This window comes from Narcine bancroftii, chromosome 3 (assembly GCF_036971445.1).
Source record: "Narcine bancroftii isolate sNarBan1 chromosome 3, sNarBan1.hap1, whole genome shotgun sequence".
NCBI classification, from domain to species: domain Eukaryota; kingdom Metazoa; phylum Chordata; class Chondrichthyes; order Torpediniformes; family Narcinidae; genus Narcine; species Narcine bancroftii.
Genome location: NC_091471.1, coordinates 79,099,813 through 79,119,192, shown reverse-complemented (window position 1 = coordinate 79,119,192; position 19,380 = coordinate 79,099,813). Strand labels below are relative to the sequence as shown.

The following is a 19,380-nucleotide window of genomic DNA, read 5'->3' as shown; positions in this document are numbered from 1 at the left end:
CAATTCCAATTTTTATCTCAATCATATTTTGATATTATTGATTCCAAGATATCTTCCTATATTTGGCAGAATAAAAATGCTAGGCTAAATAAAGCTCAATTACAGAAGTTAAAAAAGGATGGGGGCTTAGCATTACCTAACCATTTTAATATTGGGCAAATAATATTTGATATATCATATTCTGATAAACTTGAACGTCCGCCATGGGTAAATCTGGAATTGAAATCGGTCAAGAAATTTCTGATAGTTTCCCTATTGAGAGCTTCCTTTTGCACTTACCAAGGTTAGTAAATTGATAACTAATCCTTTACCCTAGCACACATTATGGATATGGTTTCAGTTCTGGAGGTTTTTTTTTGATTAAAAATGTTTTACTTTATCTGGTTTTATTTTCTAACTAATTTTTTCAGCCATCTGTGAATTGCCGAGCTTTATCTTTTGGGAAGGTTAAGGATTTCATCATGGATAATTATTTTATGTCCTTTGAACAAATTTCAAATATGGTCTGCCTAATTCGCATCTGTTTAGATATTTCAAATTAGACATTTTTTGAATGCTATATTCCTAATTTTCCCCTGCTCTGTACAGTCGATGCTCTTTTTTTGTTTGAACCCCTCTCAGAAAGGTTTAATAGCAATCATATATGATGTTATTAAAATTGCAACAGTCTAGCCTGATAAATTTAAAAGGACATGGGAGTAGGAATTTCAAAAGTTTTTTTTCCTGCAGAGATCCAGGAAAAAAATTCTTAAACTAGTTAATACCTCAATGTGAGTTTGACACTCCCTTATTCAATTTAAGGTGCATTTAGGGCATGTATAGAACCATAAAATGTTACAGCACAGAAAAACAGGCCATTTGACCTTTCAGGTCTGCGCCGACCAAGAAAACTAGTTAGTCCCACTGACCTACTCTCATTCCATTACCATCCAAACCTCTCCTATCCATGTATTTATCCAACTTATTTTTAAATAGATTGAATCTGCATTCACAACATCAGATGGCAGCTCATTTCACACTCCTACCACTCCCTAAGTGAAAAACTTTCCCCTAATGTGCCCCTTATACCTCTCCTATTTCAGCCTAAAGCTATAACCTCTCATATTTATCTTCCCCAATCTAAGTGGAAGTATCCTACTCACATCTGCTCTGCCTATACCCCTCATAATCTTATAAATCTCTATCAGGTTTCCCCTCAGTCTTCTTCATTCCAATGAGTATAGTCCTTACCTGTTTAATCTTTCCCAGTAACTCAGTTCCTGAAGACCCAGCAACATCTTAGTACATCTTCTCTGCACTCTTTGAATCTTATTGTCATCTTTCCTGTTGCTGGGTGACCAGAACTGCACACAATATTCTAAGTATGGCCTTACCAATGACTTGATAACTTCAACATAACATCCCAACTTCTATACTCGGTACTTTGATTTATAAAGGCTAAGATGCCAAAAACTTTCTTTACAACCCTGTCCACATGTGATGCCCCACCTTCAGATCTCTTTGCTCCTCCACACTCCTCATGGCCTACCATTTACTGTGTACATCCTACCCTGATTCACTCTTTCAAAGTGCAACACCTCACACTTACCTGTATTAAATTCCATCAGCCATTTACTGGCCCAATCTCAAATCCAGTTTGCAACCTTTCTATGTATACCTAGTGTCCTAACCTTATGAACCAACCTCTCATGTGAAACTTTGTCAAAGGACTTACTAAATTCCACATAAACAGCATCCACAGCCTTTCCCTCATTAACCTTCTTGGTAACTTCCTCAAAAAATGCTACAAGATTTGTTAAACATGACCTACCACACATAAGTCCATGCTGACTGTCCTTAATCAGCTGATGATGGTCCAAATATCTACATATTTTATCTCAGAAATCCTTAAATTAATTTAGATACTACTCACTGGCCTATAATTTCTTGGTTTGCTTATGAAGCCCCTCTTAAACAGCAGACAACATATCTACTCTCCAATCCTCCAACTTGTCTATGAACAAGCTTATCTGTATTTTTTCTAATTTTAATCCAATCTGTGATGGGGTAATTCACAAGTGACTTCACTGATCCATGTTTTGGTCCTTTCTGGTTTTGAAGGGTCCATTAGCTTCTGCTCATCGGATGTTAGTTTTTAACCAACCTGATGGCTAGGAGAGTAATTCTTCTTAAATGGAAAGTTGGTTTAACTACTATAGTTTAATGGTTTTCTCAAACCTGTTTGAATTTAGAGAAAATTAGAATTGTTACATTTGATTCCTCTGTTAAATTTGAAGAAACTTGGTGCTCATTCATACAAACATTTTCATATGAAACAATTTCTAATGTTTTTTTCTGATTTATTGTCCCTTCCTGATAGCATTAAGTTTTGGGTGAGGACCAGGCTTCTTATGTTTGATGAACGCTGATCCAAGGCTTTCCAGTTTTTGTTTAGGGGCTTTTACTATAAAGTGATTGAGTATGAGGAGATGGAGTCACTATTATAATTTACTGATTGTTGTATATTGTAATCTCTTCAATCACATATTCGTGCATTGTCTATCGCATGTTGTATATTAAAATCAATGAAAAGATTGAAAAAGAAAGAAAGCCAAGAACAATACCTCAATGATACGAACACCGAACTTTTCAATTTGAGGTAACCCACACCCCTCGTGTTCTTCTCCCACAAGCACACTCAACCGTCAAACCTATTTACTTCCCTTTTTGAAGACCTCTACCATTCCCTGCATCTAGTTCCATCCGCCCATCATTCCTTCCCCATCTGGTTTCATCCATCAATTTCTAGCCTCAATCACATGCCCCCTTGTGCAGTCATATACTGGCAATCCTTTCTTGCCTTCAGTCCTAATGCAGAGTCTCACTTGTCGATTTGCAGTTTTTGCCTCCAAAGATTCTACTTGATCTGATGAGTTCTTCCAACATTCTGATTTTTTTTGTTCCATATTCCAGCAATTGCAGCCTTGTGCATTGTTCTCTACTTAACTTCACAGTAGCAGGTTATTCACCAGCTCATACAAACTTTAATATGCCCTAATGGGTACTAATTACTGAAAGAAGTAACCACTTACAAATTCATCTTTAAAAAAGCGAAGCAATACAGGCATTAAAGAACTACCAATTTCATATTGCCCCTTTACATACATGTACAATTCACAAAATTAAAAATTAGAAATGAAGAGATTCCACAAAAAAAGTGTCACGAGCTAAATGCGCAATCTTTTAGCCTGAAATGAAGTTCACACTATAGACCTGTCTAGATTTTGTTGCCAGTCTGTGCGGCCTCTCATTGGAAACCATTTTGAGGGAGGTAGTCAATGGAAATTACATATGAAAAGATGCTTGCTCCAAAGTGGGAAGTAGTCAGCAAATCACCAAATTTTAAAGACAGAAAAATTATTAGAATTGGTTTAGTAAAAATTTGTAAAAAAGAAATGAAAAAGAACAACTGTAAATTATGGGCCAAATGAAGCTAATCGATTCATGTGTGAAATTGAAAACATTTTAAGTAGAGAAGGCTCCTTAATTATCAACAATCTAACCATTGTATTTATAAATTACAGCATTAGCATTTAACCAAATTATAAATAAACTCTATACATAGTAAATTTGCCAAAAATGCAATGGAATCATTAATGATTTTCATTAAATGTATTCTATAATAAGTAGCAATGTTGTTTTCTTTGTCAATGGTCATGAACAGTTTGTTGATTGCTTTTAGATGGAAGGATTTTAAAATTGATTTTTGACTCAATGGATAACACCGAAATCTCCGCTGTTCTGATAACTGACCTCAGACATTTGATGGTAATCCATTTGTGCACTTTTTCTAGAAGTATATAATATAGTACAATGTCTGCTATTGAACAGACACAACCTCCAGGCACTGGAGTAGTGACAATTTAAAATCCTTACCAATTTTTCATCAACTGTTATGAGTTGTGTGTCCCGTGTTTCAGTCTGTGCCAGCTGCCATGTGGAAGTGCTCAATAATCTGTAGTGCAAGACAAGAGATAGTAAAAACATTTCATACAACATGATGCAGACAGAAGCTACAAACACAAATTATTTTTATTTGTTTTAAAAAATAGATAAGATATATAGAAATGCTGAAATCTTACTTCTCCCAGTTAATTTTAATTGTTGGGTTCACGTCAGTCTCTTTCAGTAGTTTATAACAGGCTGCACTTTACATCGACCTGCAGGCTTTTGATTACAGAGAGTGCCAGTGGCCACAACCACATTATCGTACATGAATACAGCTAGCTTGTCACGAATGAACATTGTAAAGAAGCAACAGCTAACATTTCTTACAGCGAGCTTTTGTGAAGTATCTAGTATAATTCAGTTTTTGTACAACTTTAAAGAACTTAATACATTTATAAACACACCCTGCATCCAATATTTCTAGAAAGAAAATTGGATTTTACTACCCTAATATGTCCAAAGTACTCACCAATAATTTCATTTCTGAGGCACTCTGCAATGCCTCAATTGTTGGTACACTATTTCAACATTATGATTCTAACACATCCTCCAGTACAACAATAATCCTGAACATTATCAGTCCGGAACAACAGAAACAAGATTGAAATTAGTTTTCCAAACAGGTTAATTCAATTACGAATGTCAAAAAAAAATTTTAAAGATCAATGCAGAAGTAAAAAGGATTTTGCAATTACCTTTCCACTTACAATTTTTATCGTGGTTTTTTTTTCCTCCCGAAGCAAGCAAAGCATCAGTAAGCAAAAAAGCCCTTCATGTAAGATTTTTTACCCAGGTAAAGATACAATGCAGTAAAACTCCCAAAATCGGGACTGCTCGGGGATTGGATCAGTCCAGATTTTCCATATTCTCAGACAATATTTTTAAAATTCAAATTTAAGGAGAATAAAGAGATGAACAGGTAAATTTTGATAGTATTTTATGTAAAAATGTGTTGTTAATAAACTAAGTACAAAAAAAATTATTAATTCATTTCTGTGTCTTCTATGCATCTGTGGTGCTTATGCATGCATATAAAAGCCCGCTAAAATAAAAAAAAATTGAGAACTCTGGATTCTTGAGTGATTTGGATTTCTGGCACCCAGATTTTTGGATTTTCATTGTATGAAATTTTGGTGATACATATCAAATTTCTTTTTAAAATACTTTTTTTTTGTTTAATAGAAAAAACCCTTTATACAAAGTCTTCTGATTAACAACATGAATCAAATCATATCCATATCACATGAAAATTGTAAAATCAGAAATACAACCATAATTATTTACTTAACTTACCCCATTCAAAACATTGAATTCTATAATCATATTGAGTTACAGTTAATCCATTCCTCATAATATAGCCAAAATTAAGGTGATGAATAGAAAATAGATAAGATATAATTAAGATTCCCTTGTATATAATAAAAAGGATTTTATACTTCTCAGGTATTTTCTTTCATCTTTTTCTATGTAATGATCAATATTAATTATATACCAGTTTCAATCTAAAATCAATCAATATATTCCACCAATAATTTGGAATGATGAAAATCATGGGAATGTATTAAGAACTTGGAAGTCCCCAAGTATAATGGCAGAACTATAATTTTTCTCCCGATTCTCATTTGGTAGCTGGCCAAAATAACAGGTTTCTGGCTGTTGGGCAGAAAAACATGCTACAAAAGGTTGCAGCTGGTATCCTTGCAAATAGTCCCTGGTAATTGGCTAGATGAAGGAAGGAAAGAGAGAACTGCTATCATAGGAGAGGAGAAAGCAAATATCTGAGGAGGAGGAGGAGGATGGTCACATAGATGGTATATAGAAAATGTGTTAACAGAGAAGTACAAAACAAAAGACATCTGGAATCATGGCAGGCAGTGAGATCTACAAATACTGGTATAAAATGCATTTACTTTTCTGAGCCAAGAACCCTTCTGATTTTGCTAAGCCCATTAAACTCACAGGAGAAATGCTGAATTTAAAACAAGGCTTCAAACTGAATCAATGATTCGCTCTCCACAATGCAGCACTGATGCCTTGAAATCCACTGTAATAAATATGGCCATGGAGGCACATGTCCCATTTTTAACCTTAGAATGATCCTGTTGCACAAGTTCCTCATCTAAAATATCAATGAACTAATCGCAGGGTTTTGGGGCAAGGCTATTAATACACAAATATTTAAACAAAGTGACACAATTATGGAAAACAGCAAAACTGCAGAGCAATCAAATACAGTAGGTGAACAAAGAGAAACTGAACATGTATGTAGACTGAAAAAATTCAATTTCAATCACTTTCCCTAGACCTTTAATGGAAAGATGTGCCACACCAGATTGGCATCACCCAGCCAAAAGTACAGGGGCAGATGTATTCCCAACCCAAGATAATTATACTTTATATTAAACGAGTAAAGATAATACAGACAGTGAGTGCTCTGATTACAGAAATTATTGTAGATAACCCTAAATTGAAATCTCAATTCCAAGAATGGAAAAGGTTAAAAAAAAATTGGCACTACATTGGATTCTGTCCAAACCTCATACAATAAGTTACTCAAATCATAACTTTCAGAATGGAGAAGTAATCCATAAAATTTCATGAGTTCAATTAAAATAAACTGCCAGAAATACTACAAAGCTAAATTGTTTACTTTCAGGAAAAAAAATCTTTTCTAAGAAGGATTTTAGGATAAATTGCTGGAAATTTCAAATTATGAAGGCTCTGATTGGGTTGATCCCAGAAAATGGGTCAGGAGCCACATGTATTTACTTTTGCTTATTGATGGAATGTATTGATTGGTTTTTTTTCCTTGCAGAAGGGCTCAGGCCTGACACGTCAGCAATATATCTTTGTCTCGAGGCGCTGAAAAGACCAGCTGAGTTCCTCCAGCATTTTGGTTTGTTTTTAATGACAATCAAAACATCCGCAGACTTTCGTGTTTCACTTAATCCTAAAGTTTAATTCAAGCACAGGATAGTTTCTGGAGAGGTAGGACATATGAAAAAACAGGTTTCCCCAAAGGATTCAGATTTATCAGGTTTTACATTCGTGGTATCAAATCTGACATCAAGGACAGCTATAAAAATATAATTAAATGGATTAAATGGAAAAATATAATTATAAAAATATAATTAAATATAATAAAATGTTAGCTTTTAACTTGAGGTGCAAGAACAGAACAGTTGCAGGCTTCTGGGTAAACTGTATTTTATTCTGGAGATTTGAACTTTTGAAAGAATATATTGATTCTACAGAATGGTTAGTGCCATTTCACCAGAAAAAACTGCAGGACTAAAATATTAAATTATTTAAAATATTGATTCCATGAATTTGAAGAGGAGGATTTAATTAAGACGTAAAGATAATTAGTAAATTGAGAGGTTCAAAAGGAAATAACTAAAATTTATGTTAGGTTGCTCACTTGGCAATGAGAATCTCAATCTGACTCTCCCAAACAGTCTTGATCCAAATAAATTGAATAATCGTAAGAGGCTGAATGGCCTCCTCCTAATACACCTTATTCAAAGCAATTTCCTATCTTCTTATGTATGTTTTTCATTCTGTTTTCAATAAGAATAACAAATAACTTTTTTTTAAAAAACCCTCCATATTCTATTTATCTCTTCAAATTGTTTAAGTTAGAAATCTTTTTCAATGGCTGCATTTGGAGATGAAGATTTTTTTCAGGAAAAAAAAGATGAAGGAAGATTATATCAAAAAGTCTCTTTCCCACATGGATTATAACTCTGTAGCACTCTTAAGACGAAAAGGATACAGGGCTTAAAAAGAATCTAACACGGTTCTCAGAATTTTAAAATTCCTGTTTTGCAGACAAGTCCAAACACTAATTTTGTAAAAGTATGAGGTTACAACAAACAGCAGCTTTGTAGATGTCATCTAATGTTACACCCTTGATATTCGCTAAAGATGCAGTCATTGCTCTAACAGAATGACCTCTGATATTCCCTGAATATTGTCTCCATGCCAAATTAATAAAACAATGCAAAATGCACTCTACTAACCAGTCTGCAATTCACTGTTTGAAATAGGTTTACCAAAGTTCAAGGATGAGACAAACAGCTGTCTAGACTTGCGAAAAGGCTTTGTTCTGTCTGCAGTGCAACAAAGAGTGCATTTAGCACCCATATACTGAAAGCGCCATTCAATCTGTGACATATGAAGAGGTGAACAAAGAAACTGCAATTTTTTTGCAAAGTATCAGACAACCTTGCAGAGAAACCTAGTACTAAGCTTTAGAATAGTCCTGTTTTCACATCAGACAAGATGTGGTTGGTCTACGACTGTGAACTAGAGTTCATTCTGCCCAAGACTAGAGGGGTACAACTATTTTGTTTGATAGATTTCAAATAAGAGCAAAGCAGTTCAGTTAACGAAAGGAAGCCAGATAACACCTTAAATGACCATCACAACCTAATAAGATGCAAGAACATTAATTTTCATTTTGTTTTAAATAATTACTTATATATTTCCTAAAACAACTTTCTGGACACCTTATAAATCTTAAATATGTTTTCATCTTGCCCCATTTTAGGAATATTAAAGGTTGAAAACCTCAAATATCTATTGGTTTTGATTTACAAACCATAAAAAAAAATTGTGAAATAACTCATATCAGTGCCTCAGTATTAAGGCAAAGAATGCAGTTACTGGCAGAAACTTGACAGAGTCTTAATGGCTCATGAAACTGTTTCAATATACTGATTAAAAAAAAACATTCTTTGAATTTAAGATTGAACATGTACAAATAGAGTTTTTATTTAGTAAAGAATGGTGACTTCCTCTGGACACAGTTTGCAAGCCCATCCTGAAGATCTTACTGCATAGTGCTAAAACAAAAAAATGGCTGTTCTCCAATAGATCATTAATAAATAATGGATAAGACCATTCCACATTTATTTTTATAAGTAGCCGTGACCCACATTTAAATCATCAAAAGTTGATGCAAGCATAGATCAGCTACGATTATACTGAAAGGCAAACCTATTAGAGAGGTCTAACAGACTACTCCTGCTTCTATTTTCTTGAGCTCTGAGCCCCAAGAGAACTTGCAAATTAATACTTTAGATAAAGAGGAATAAAGATTTAAAATGAAATCCCCAATCTAAAACAAGGTAGGTTTCAGGCTCTGCTATAAAACAGAAAAATTCCCAAGTGTAATAATGGTGTCCATTAATACCCTATTCTTCTTAGGAAAGAGGTGTAAAACATACAATGATAAAATGATTTGTTAGACCTTATTAGAGGAAAAACAAAGCTGCTAAAATGTCAACAACTGAGATATAATTGGATCAAAAAAAGAGACAGATCTTTTTCTGGAATAGTTTATGGTTAAGATAGTAGAAATAGGTTCAAGAGCCCAACAGTTGTTTTCTTGAAAAAAAACTTCTTGAACCTACAGATGCCATCTTCTGTCTGAAGGTAGCAGCAAGAAGAAATCTTGACCTGGGAAATGAGGATTATTTTTGATGTTGCCTGCCTTCTTGAGGCAATCCCTTTGATAGATGTACTCAATGGATAGGAAGATGATATCCATGATGGACTTGGGTATGTTTGCCTCTTTCTGTGGCCTTCTGCATCCCTAGGCGCTCAAGTTTCCAAACTAGGCTGTGATGTTCCTAGACTCAGTATTTAACAACATACCATAATCACTCTTTTCAGACTTTTTAGGAAGTAGAGGCCTTCTTCACTGTTGCCTTGATGTACTGGCTCCATCAATACTGATATATGGATGCCCAGGAACTTGAACGTACTAATCCTCGTGACCACCACCCCACCGATGAAGACAGATGTGTGGTCTTTCAGGCTCCCCTTCCTAAAGTCCAAAATTAACTCCTTGGCCTTTCTGTCATTTGATTCCATTGGAGATTTTTTTTTGTTAACTGGAACGAATTAGTGAGTTTTTGGGGTGCTATGGAAATAAGAGAATCACTGGAAACACTCAGCATGCCAGACGATATCTTTGGGAAAACAAATATTGGTGATTGTGTAGCCTTTTGTATTTGAGATGGCAATTCGGCTAACTGAATACATTGCTCAATTCCTGGAAAAATTATAATTTTCATAAATTATCAAAGACTATGGGTCAAACCCAAGAAGTTTCTAGAGATATGATTTTCCAATGCTGACAAGATTCTTCCCAGAGGATGATACCCATAATTAAACACAATTCTTTAGCTGAAATCTTTATAGAACACTGGTTAAATTTTGAATACCTTATCTGCCTTTGTGCACAATTCTCTTTATAGGTTAAAAGTTTTTTTTTTAAATGATGCTAAGGTTTTTAAAAATTCTTAGCCTAAATTGACAATTTTAAAGCTTTAAGTACGTACAATTAATCTCACTGCACCTGGAACACATCCTTTTATAAAATTTACATATTTTTTCCCCTGACACTTTTCTAATTATAGTTTTCATCTACCATGTGTCCACCTATTTTCAGAGTATGTTTACACCCACCTAAAGTTTGCTACCATCCTCCACTGAATTATATTTCTGAGTTTCTCACAATTTACAAACTGTGAAATGTCATCTTTGCACCCAGGTTCAATTCTTGCCAGACTCCTCAACAACAAACTCAATCAGGGATTCATTTAAGGATTCTTACTTGTGCATATTATTGATTTTTTAAAAATTCTCACTGTATTGCAGTTTGTTTACATTGCTATCTGTTTACATGTGTACATTGCGTACAGTATTTTTTTGGACTACCAATAAGTGGTAATTCTGCCTTGCCCACAGAAAAAAGAATCTCAGGGTTTTATGTGATGTCAAGTATGTACTCTGACAATAAATCTGAATCTGACTCTTGGTTAGGACACAAATTCAGTAAGTTGCCCATGTTAAAACTGTCATTCATAATAGTGATAGCATAATTATAGCAAAGAATGGGGGAAAACTGCACATCCAATCTCATGACATCCAATCATTTTCAAATTAATCCAGTTTTATTTGTCTAACTGTAGTATTTCAGAATCTAATTCAGGCATGCCCACTCTGATGTGTATTAGGCATTAGATCAGGGGTGTCAAACTCAAATTCACAGAGGGTCAAAATTAAAAACTTGGACTAAGTCGTGGGCCAAACTAAATATTTATTGAAAATTTTCAACAACATCTGCATGTTTTCTCTTCTTTCAACATATGTAATGTTAAACTTTTTCTTATTAAAATAAATGTTTAATAATAGTTTTGGTTAAACTCTTTCCAGAAGAAGCATTAACAAATGAGAAATAAGATATTCAGTAAATAATATTTCTCTATAGCCTTTAAGCTCCTTTTAAATATATTTTTTTTCACAAGCCAACAAGTCAAAAAAATAACAACTTGCTTCAATGACAAACAGGTTTGTCTTTTAAAATGATGAACATATAGTTTGCCTCCCACCTGTCTTGAAAGGTCCTGTTTTCTGTCTTTCGTTTATCCATTTTTTCGTAAGGGGTTTATTACATGTGAGTTGGGCGACAGGTCACAGATGCTAATGAAAGTAAAGAGTGATGGGGGTGATTAGCGGGCTGACTGGCCGGTGGCAACGCATTTGCAAAGCATTCTGGGATTTGTAGTATTAGCTGTGCATGCGCTATACTGGCGCGGCAGCCAACGGGCCAGCTCTAATACATATTTGATATGATCTTGCGGGGCAAATATAATTATATCATGGGCCAAATTTGGCCCGCGGGCCTGAGTTTGACATGTGTGCATTAGATTATATTCTATTAAAACCAGTTTTTTAAATATATATATATATATATATATATATATATACACACACACACACACACACACGTGTATATATGTATTTATGTGTGTGTATCTCTCTATTTATTTATCTATTTATTTATTTATTGCTCTGCAGCCTTCAATGTTTTTCCACATTGGGGTAATCAGATATGGATGGAGTATTAAAGCTAAAGTCCAACTAGAGAACCACAAATTTTAATCACCTCCTCCAATTTGTGTTCCACCATTTTAATCAACAGAGATTTCAAACTTCTACTGACATTGCTAATACAATGCAATTGTTGAATATGTTAATGTGTGTACATTTAATTTTCTTTCCCAAATTGTGCAACTATCATTTGACAAAAGGATATTGAAAATCATACCCTTCACAATGCAGAGGTTTCTGCAGTTCACTTTGAAATGTAATTTAAAGACAGTGGTGGAAGTTATAAATTCAGGATGACCCTTTTCTGTATTTTTATTGAAGAATGGTTGGTACGTAGACTTTCAATTTGTTCTTGATTAGCAATATTAATGTTTTACCAAACAATTGGCATAAAATTGCCTGAATGACTTTCAGTCTTTGCCAACAACTAAACAGGGTATCCAAGTTCAATCTAGTGACATCTCCACAATAACTACTAAAACCTGCAAACCAATCATCAGTTTCTCATTAGTTCCATAGAAAATATACTGCATCTTTCTGCATGCAACTAATTTGCTGCAAATTATATAACTCCCTTGAAACTTCCACCCTATTTCACCCATTGATTTTGCTTTGAAACCCTAATATAAGAAAATATGCCGATTTATATATATATATTTTTTTAGTTGACTCACCTTTGCTTGTGGAGTACTTGGAAGAACATTTATCCCTCAAGTCATTGTAAATCTATATCATTGATATATGCGAGAGGACCAAGTAGAATAAATTTTAGCATGCCAATAATATAAAACAAGATGGAGAAACCCTTCAAAATATATTAGGCAGCATGGGCTTGTGGGTCGAAAAGGACTGTTACAGTGCTGTACATCTAAATTTAATTTTTTGAAAAGTAACTGCGAGGAGGATTCAGAGAAACTCCTTCGGATATCTAAAAATTGTTAATGTACTGGATGCACTGTGGAGAAATATTAACATCCACTTTAAAAAAAATAGGGAATTTAAAAAAAAACTCCAAAACATTTGTTTTTGTTAGAGATTTAAAGTTAATGTGCAAGTACCGCAGCAATTATAAACAACAAAATGCTTGCTGTTATAATGGGAATACCTTTGTAAATCAAATTTTTATTTCAATTATATTGAGCTTTATTAGGGGCATATCTAGATTATTGTGTTTAATTTTTGAATCCTTATTCAAGGATACACACGTCAGAGGGACCAAATGCTGTCGATGGGAATTAACAGAATGATATTGTCCTCCAAGGCAAATTAAATAGTTATTAATCCCTTTTGAACAATAAAATCAGAGTCTTCAAGTACTGAATAGCCCTTTGGTTGAAATTGGCATTCTGCGCAAGTCCAATTTGCCTGCATTTGTTCCATATCCTTCTAAACCAGTGGTGGCCAAAATATGGCCCCAAGTCAATTACAGTCCATTGCCCATTTTTAAGTGGCCAGAATAAAGTAGAATATGGCCTGTATGAACAGTACAATTTATTGTTAGAGACTGTATGTACATTGCACTTCTTAGTTTCAACATTAGACGTAGCTGCCAATTTTGATTAAATATTAGATCAACAATTGCAATGTTACTTATCGATGAAAATTTTAACCTCAGTTTAAAAATAAAATCATTTACCTCAGTTGATTAAACGGCAGAACCAAAATGATGGAAAATAGCAAGGGAGTACCGAAAATTTCAGTCATGGTGGGAAAGTGAACACATTTTCACAGAAGTTAAGGGGAAGTGTGTTTGCTTGATTTGCAAGGAACCTGTTAACTTTAATAGCCTATCTACAAATTTGCACATTGCATCATAACCATTAAGGTGGACACTTGGGGAGGAGTCACGTGATGGAGTAGTGGCCGGTAGGGGAACTCCAGCCCTCTCCAGAAAAGTAAAAAAAAGATAGAGAAAAAACAAAGGCACAAACATAAAAACCATAACAAAGTGAAAGTAAAAGTGTGGAGAAAATGGCAACGAAGAAAGAAAAACCAAAAACAACGGGAAGAAAAGAAGAAGGAAGGACGTCGGAGGAGGAAGGTGAAGGCCTTACCGGTACGACGAGGCCCGCCATGGAGAGAGAAGCCCGCTCCCTGAGGTCAGTGGAAGCCCCGAACTCGGGACTATATAAATTGCTCACGGAGCCAAACAAAAGTGCGCAACCGCGCATGCGTGAATCCTCGCGGATGCGCGGATGCACAAGACAAAATTAACATCGACGGTGGGGGGGGGGGGGGGGGGACCAGCTGAGGAGCAAATCTCCACAGCTGAAACAGACAACTACAACAGCAAGACTCTCAACAGGAAAACATAGAAAATAACGAGAACAAGAAGGAAGAGAATAAAAATAAGAAATCAAAGAAACAACAGATGACCAACCCAGAGGAAGAAGACCAACACCAAGACACTTTTAATAAAAATAAGAAGAACAAAAATACCCAACAAAATAAAATAAACAACCCAACAAGAAAATCAGAAGAGACAGAGGTAAAAGACACAGATCCTGGAGTGGACCCAGAAGAAGAGGAGGGAGAACACAGAGAAATGGAAGATGAAGGGAAGGGCAAGTACATGGATATATATTTTTTTAAAGAATAAATGAAAACATTAAAAGAATGGCAGACACAAGAATTCAGTGAAATAAAAAGAAAAATAAGAAGTACAGAAGAAAAAGGGAATAGATTAGAGATGATCATGACAGAAATAGGAAAAAGAGTAGACAAGGTAGAAGAACGAGAAACAGCCATAGAAATGGAGGTAGATGACTTAAAAGAGAAATTAGAAGAATCTGTTAAAAAAGTTAAAGAAACACAGGAGCTGTTAGCTCAGAAGATAGATATAATGGAAAATTATAATAGAAGAAACAATATATAGTGGGCCTTAAGGAAGATGAAGAAGGCAAAAATATGAAAGAATTTATAAAAGAATGGATCCCCAGGGTCCTAGGAAGACCAGAATTACAGGAAGAAATGGAAATAGAAAGGGCACACAGAACATTAGCCCCTAAACCACAACCACAACAAAAACCAAGATCCATTCTAGTAAAATTCCTAAGATATACAACAAGAGAAAATATATTGGAGAAGGCAATGAAAAAAATAAGAGAAGACAAAAAAACACTGGAATACAAGGGTCAAAAGTTTTTTTTCTATCCAGATATAAGTTTTGAACTCCTGAAGAAGAGGAAGGAGTTCAATGCAGCAAAAACGACCCTATGGAAAAAAGGTTATAAATTTATGTTAAAATACCCAGTGGTACTTAAAATAATTATTCCGGGGCAGCAAAGCAAACTATTCTCGGATCCAGAAGAAGCACGAAAATTTGCAGAACAACTACAAAACAGACAGAGAGATGAAGAGATGTAACAAGAACAAAAATGACAACAAACTATATGTATGTGTGTATGTATGTATATATGTGTATGTATATATATAATATTATATTATATATATATATATATATGTGTGTGTGTGTATATATAAAAAATAGTGTATAGGTAAGAACTAAGAAGGGAAAGAAAGGGAAGAAAGGAAGTAAGGAGGGAATTAAGAGAGTGAGCTTTGTTATATATGAAGATTAAAATCTTTTCAGGGGGGCTGGGTGGGGAAGAATAACAGTCACTGCAAAATCAGTTGACACTTGCGAGCGGATTCGCAAATCCAAATGGAGAGGGAAGATGTGGTTGCCCGACAAGGGACAAAGGGCAACTCAGAAAGGGGAGGGACTATTGGGGTTAAAGGAATTTTAGATATGAGAATAGTGGAAATATTTTATGTTTTAGAAATGTTGTCTTATAATGTGTTCAAAAAAAGAAAGCAGAAATGGATAAGAAGGGAAGGTGGTTATGAGGAAACGGAAAGGAAAGATAAACAAAGTATGAAATGACTATGTTGAACTATATGACTTTAAATATTAATGGAATACATAACCAAATCAAAAGGAAGAAACTGTTAAATTTACTGAAAAAAGAAAAAAATGATATAGCATTCGTACAAGAAACACATCTAACTGAAGTGGAACACAAGAAATTAAAGAGAGATTGGATAGGACATGTAACAGCAGCATCATATAATTCAAAAGCCAGAGGAGTAGCTATATTAATCAATAAAAATGTACCAATCAAAATAGAAGAGGAAATAATAGATCCAGCAGGGAGATATTTAATGATAAAATGTCAGATATATTCAGAATTTTGGAATTTACTCAATGTATATTCACCTAATGAAGAAGATCAAAAATTTATGCAAGATATCTTTTTGAAGATAGCAGATGTGCAAGGGAACATACTAATAGGAGGGGATTTTAACCTTAATTTGGACTCAAACAAGGATAAAACTGGAAAAAAAACTAACAGAAAGAACAAAGTAACCAAATTTATAATTAAATCGATGCAAGAAATGCAACTTTTGGATATATGGAGGAAACAACACCCAAAGGAAAAGGAATATTCATATTATTTGGGTAGTCATAAAACATTCGCAAGGATAGACGTATTCCTGTTATTGGACCACTCACCCCTGTTATTGGCAATAGAGCTAGAGGACATCCCACCAAGATTGTATAAATGGAGATTAAACTCCATGCTACTTATAAAAGACAGGATTTTAGAGAATTCATTGAACGACAAATTAAAATTTAATTTGAAATAAATACAGAATCAGTGAAAGATAAGTTTATACTATGGGACGCAATGAAAGCGTTCATCAGAGGGCAAATAATAAGTTATGTAACTAAGATGAAGAAGGACTACAATCGGGAAACAGAACAGTTGGAAAGGGAAATAACAAATATAGAAAAAGAATTAGCAATAAAGGAAGATACAACTAAAAGAAGAGATTTGGCAGATAAAAAAATAAAATATGAAACACTACAAACATACAAGATGGAGAAGAACATAATGAAGTTAAAACAGAAATATTATGAGCTAGGAGAAAAAACGCATAAAATTCTAGCGTGGCAGCTTAAGACAGAACAAACTAAAAGAGTGGTATTGGCATTAAGGAAAAAGGACAAACAAATTACATATAATCCAACGGAGATCAATGAAAACTTCAGGGAATTCTACGAGTAACTATATCAAACTGAAAACGAAGGGAAAGAAGACAAAATAGATGAATTTCTAATTAAAATTGAACTACTGAAATTACAAACAGAGGAGCAAAATAAATTAATAAAACCATTTGAAATAGAAGAATTACAGGAGATATTAAAAAAACTACCGAACAATAAAACACCAGGAGAGGATGGATTCCCAATAGAATTCTATAAAACATTTAAAGACTTATTAATTCCTCCCCTCCTGGAAGTAATCAACTAGATTGATAAAACACAAAGCATACCAGATTCATGCAAAACAGCAAAAATTACAGTAATACCAAAAACAGGGAAAGATCCACTTGCACCAGCATCATATAGACCAATATCTCTACTTAACACAGATTATAAGATAATAGCCAAACTATTAGCAAACAGATTGGTCGACTATGTACCAAAAATAGTAAATCTAGACCAAACTGGATTTATTAAAAAAAAAGATAAACAACAGACAATACCTGTAAATTTATTAACTTAATTTACAACAATATGTAGAGGTGCCGACCAGAGAAGGAGCAGTGTTAGATCTACTGTTGGCAAATGGGATGGGTCAAGTGACGGAGGTTTGTGTTGGCGAGCACTTCGGGTCCAGTGATCATAATGCCATCAGCTTCAATGTCATTATGGAAAGAGAGAAATCAGGGCCAAGGATTGAGGTTTTTGATTGGGGAAAAGCTAGATTTGAGGAGATGCGAAAGGACTTGCAGGGTGTGCATTGGGACAATTTGTTTTATGGGCAGGATGTAGTAGAGAGATGGAAGTCTTTTAAAGATCAGATTTTGAGAGTGCAAAAGCTTTATGTTCCTGTTAGGTTAAAAGGAGGGGCAAAAGGTTTGAGAGAGCCGTGGTTTTCAAGGAATATTGGAAACTTGGTTCGAAGAAAAAGGGAGGCGTACATTAGATATAAGAAGCATGGAGTTAAGGAGATGTTTGAAAGATACATTGAATGTAAGAGGAATCTTAAGAGAGGAATTAGGAAAGCTAAAAGAAGGTACGAGAAAACTATGGCAAGCAGGGTGAAAACTAATCCAAAAGAGTTCTACAAATATGTTAATGGTAAGAGGAAAGCTAGAGACAAAATTGGTCCCTTAGAAAATCAGAGTGGAAAACTCTGTGTGGAACCTAGAGAAATGGGGGAAATATTGAACAGTTTCTTTTCTTCGGTATTCACTAAGGAGAAGGATATTGGGAGATGTGGGATAAAAAAAGCAAATTGGGTAAATATGGGGAATATAGAGATTACAAAAGGTGTAGTTTTAAGGCTTTTGAAGAATATAAAGGTGGATAAGTCTCCGGGACCAGACGGGATCTTCCCCAGGACATTGAGAGAAGTTAAGGAGGAAATAGCAGAGGCTCTGGCGGTAATTTTTCAAATGTCATTAGATATGGGGATAGTGCCGGAGGATTGGCGCATTGCGCATGTGGTTCCGTTATTTAAAAAGGGTTCAAGGAGGAAGCCTGGCAACTATCGGCCTGTAAGTTTGACGTCTGTGGTAGGTAAATTAATGGAGAAAATTCTTAGAGATAGTACTTATAAACATCTGGATAGACAGGGTCTGATCAGGAGCACTCAACATGGATTTGTGGGAGGAAGGTCATGTTTGACCAATCTGATTGAATTTTTTGAAGAGGTGACTAGGAATGTGGATGAGGGTAGCGCAGTGGATGTTGTCTATATGGACTTCAGTAAGGCCTTCGATAAGGTACCACATGGAAGGTTAGTTAGGAAGGTGCAGTCTTTAGGTATAAATTTTAAGATAGTCAAATGGATTGAACATTGGCTGAAAGGGAGAGGCCAGAGAGTGGTAGTGGATAATTGTCTGTCAGGTTGGAGGCCGGTGACCAGTGGTGTGCCTCAAGGATCTGTATTGGGCCCATTGTTGTTCGTTATATACATTAATGATCTAGATGATGGGGTGGTGAATTGGATTAGTAAATATGCAGACGATACTAAGATAGGTGGAATAGTGGATAATGAAGAAGGTTTTCAAGGATTGCAGAGGGATTTGGGCTGCTTAGAAAAGTGGGCTGAAAAATGGCAGATGGAATTTAATGCTGATAAGTGTGAGGTGCTTCATTTTGGTAAGAAGAATCAGAATAGGACATATGTGGTAAATGGGAGAGCATTGAGGAATACAGAAGAGCAGAAAGATTTAGGAGTAACGGTACATCGTTCCCTGAAGGTAGAAACTCACGTGAATAGGGTGGTGAAGAAGGCTTTTAGTATGCTGGCCTTTATCAATCATTGCATGGAATATAGGAGTTGGGAGGTGATGTTGAGATTGTATAAGACGTTGGTGCGGCCTAATTTGGAGTTCTGTGTGCAGTTCTGGTCGCCTAATTATAGGAAGGATATAAACAGAGTGGAGAGAGTGCAGAGAAGGTTTACCAGA

At 35.0% G+C, this 19,380-nt stretch overlaps 1 protein-coding gene across 1 annotated transcript in view; it reads right to left on the bottom strand.

Annotated features, from left to right (window-relative positions):
• Nucleotides 1-19,380, bottom strand: part of ndufs4 (NADH:ubiquinone oxidoreductase subunit S4) — a 179,699-nt gene that overhangs the window by 104,198 nt on the left and 56,121 nt on the right. The window contains exon 2 of the mRNA XM_069924337.1: nt 3,916-3,994. Coding sequence (XP_069780438.1) covers nt 3,916-3,994 — 79 coding nt within the window. The remainder of the gene's footprint in view (nt 1-3,915; nt 3,995-19,380) is intronic.